Below are 2498 nucleotides of genomic sequence, written 5' to 3'. Positions count from 1 at the left end.
CGCCGCCCCTCCCCCCCGGAAGACCGCGGCTGCCCCTCCCGTCCGCCCCACACCCTCACGCATGCGCTCTGGCCGCCTCAAGCGCATGTTTTAAACCCGCGGCGTCCTAGCAGCCGCCTGCAGTTATCGCCGGGGCTGCCCGTGTCGCTCCGCGCTTAAACCGCTTTTGTAGGGCGGGAAAATAATGTGTCGCCTCCGCGCACAACACTACCGTTTCCAAACATCTGCCGGCGCCTCTGGGGTTAATAAAATACATGTTCGTTTTAAAACTTTGCCGGACTCACAGCTTCTGCCTACCTGGGCTTTCTTTTCAATGCTAGGCTGTTAAAAGTGTATTTTAAAAACTACTCTATGGGGGTTGGCGCAATCTTGTGACCTAAAAAGGACGGGTCCTCATTTTTTTTCAAGGGGTCCTGCGCAGCAAGCACTTCCGGGGTCAGAGGGTACGCGGGGTTGAAAGCGGGCTTCCCGCCCCGCCCAGACCGCCGAGGCTGCCGCCGGAGTCGCCACCGCCGCGCCCTCGCCCACCCGCCCGCCCGCCGCTCCCGGCCCCGCTCGCCCCCTCCGCCGCCGCCGCCCGCCCCTGCGACGACGCCGCGGCCTCCCGCCCGCGCCCGCTCGCTCCCGCGGCCCTCGCTCGCCTCGCGCCGGCAGTTTTGGGCCTACACCGCCCCTCCCCCAGCCAGCCACCAAAGACTTGACCACGTAACGAGCCCAACTCCCCCGAACGCCGCCCGCCGCTCGCCATGGATGCCGGTGTGACTGAAAGTGGACTAAATGTGACTCTCACCATTCGGCTGCTTATGCACGGAAAGGAAGTAGGAAGCATTATTGGGAAGAAAGGGGAGTCGGTTAAGAGGATCCGCGAGGAGAGTGGTGCGCGGATCAACATCTCGGAGGGGAATTGCCCGGAGAGAATCATCACTCTGACCGGCCCCACCAATGCCATCTTTAAGGCCTTCGCTATGATCATCGACAAGCTGGAAGAAGATATCAACAGCTCCATGACCAACAGTACGGCTGCCAGCAGGCCCCCGGTCACCCTGAGGCTGGTGGTGCCGGCCACCCAGTGCGGCTCCCTGATTGGAAAAGGCGGTTGTAAGATCAAAGAGATCCGCGAGAGTACGGGGGCCCAGGTCCAGGTGGCGGGGGATATGCTGCCCAACTCCACCGAGCGGGCCATCACCATTGCTGGCGTGCCGCAGTCTGTCACCGAGTGTGTCAAGCAGATCTGCCTGGTCATGCTGGAGACGCTCTCCCAGTCTCCGCAAGGGAGAGTCATGACCATTCCGTACCAGCCCATGCCGGCCAGCTCTCCAGTGATCTGCGCGGGCGGCCAAGATCGGTGCAGCGACGCTGCTGGCTACCCTCACGCCACCCATGACCTGGAGGGACCACCTCTAGATGCCTACTCGATTCAAGGACAACACACCATTTCTCCGCTCGATCTGGCCAAGCTGAACCAGGTGGCAAGACAGCAGTCTCACTTTGCCATGATGCACGGCGGGACCGGATTCGCCGGAATTGACTCCAGCTCTCCAGAGGTGAAAGGCTATTGGGCAAGTTTGGATGCATCTACTCAAACTACCCATGAACTCACCATTCCAAATAACTTAATTGGCTGCATAATCGGGCGCCAAGGCGCCAACATTAATGAGATCCGCCAGATGTCCGGGGCCCAGATCAAAATTGCTAACCCAGTGGAAGGCTCTTCTGGTAGGCAGGTTACTATCACTGGTTCTGCTGCCAGTATTAGTCTGGCCCAATATCTAATCAATGCCAGGCTTTCCTCTGAGAAGGGCATGGGGTGCAGCTAGAACAGTGTAGGTTCCCTCATAACCCCTTTCTGCTGTTTTCCCATGATCCAACTGTGTAATTTCTGGTCAGTGATTCCAGGTTTTAAATAATTTGTAAGTGTTCAGTTTCTACACAACTTTATCATCCGCTAAGAATTTAAAAATCACATTCTCTGTTCAGCTGTTAATGCTGGGATCCATATTTAGTTTTATAAGCTTTTCCCTGTTTTTAGTTTTGTTTTGGGTTTTTGGGTCATGAATTTTATTTCTGTTTGTCGATAAGAAATGTAAGAGTGGAATGTTAATAAATTTCAGTTTAGTTCTGTAATGTCAAGAATTTAAAAATTAAAAAACGGATTGGTTAAAAAATGCTTCATATTTGAAAAAGCTGGGAACTACTATCTTAAACTCTTTGTTGGTGCATTTCTTTTCTTCCCTTCTAGTGTTAGGCTTTTGTAGGGAGAAGGGTGGGCCCGTCCCTGGTATTTTCTCCAGCCCTTTTCACCTTACTGGTAAGATTCCATTCCCTTTCCATCCCAACAAAGGAAAACGGCAGGCTGGGCCTGCTTTGGGACGTTTGCAGAGACAGTGGGGGGTCTCTTGGAGAGTGACATCCCTCCAGCCGGGTTCCAGAGAGAGGCCTCTGCCCATTTCTCTGGTAGAAAACATAAGGGGTTTCTCAGCTGGGAAGAGTATGCCCAC

The 2498-nt window shown here is 54.8% G+C and overlaps 1 protein-coding gene across 1 annotated transcript; it reads left to right on the top strand.

Annotated features, from left to right (window-relative positions):
- The first annotated feature begins 468 nt into the window (after positions 1–468).
- PCBP1 (poly(rC) binding protein 1) lies at positions 469–2204 on the top strand. The gene has a single exon (XM_007175554.3). The coding sequence runs from the start codon at positions 747–749 to the stop codon at positions 1815–1817; it is 1071 nt and encodes a 356-aa protein (XP_007175616.1). The 5' UTR covers positions 469–746; the 3' UTR covers positions 1818–2204.
- The last annotated feature ends 294 nt before the right edge of the window (positions 2205–2498 follow it).

The sequence above is a fragment of the Balaenoptera acutorostrata genome, chromosome 12 (genome assembly GCF_949987535.1).
Source record: "Balaenoptera acutorostrata chromosome 12, mBalAcu1.1, whole genome shotgun sequence".
NCBI classification, from domain to species: Eukaryota; Metazoa; Chordata; class Mammalia; order Artiodactyla; family Balaenopteridae; genus Balaenoptera; species Balaenoptera acutorostrata.
This window is presented reverse-complemented; position numbering and strand designations above follow the sequence as displayed.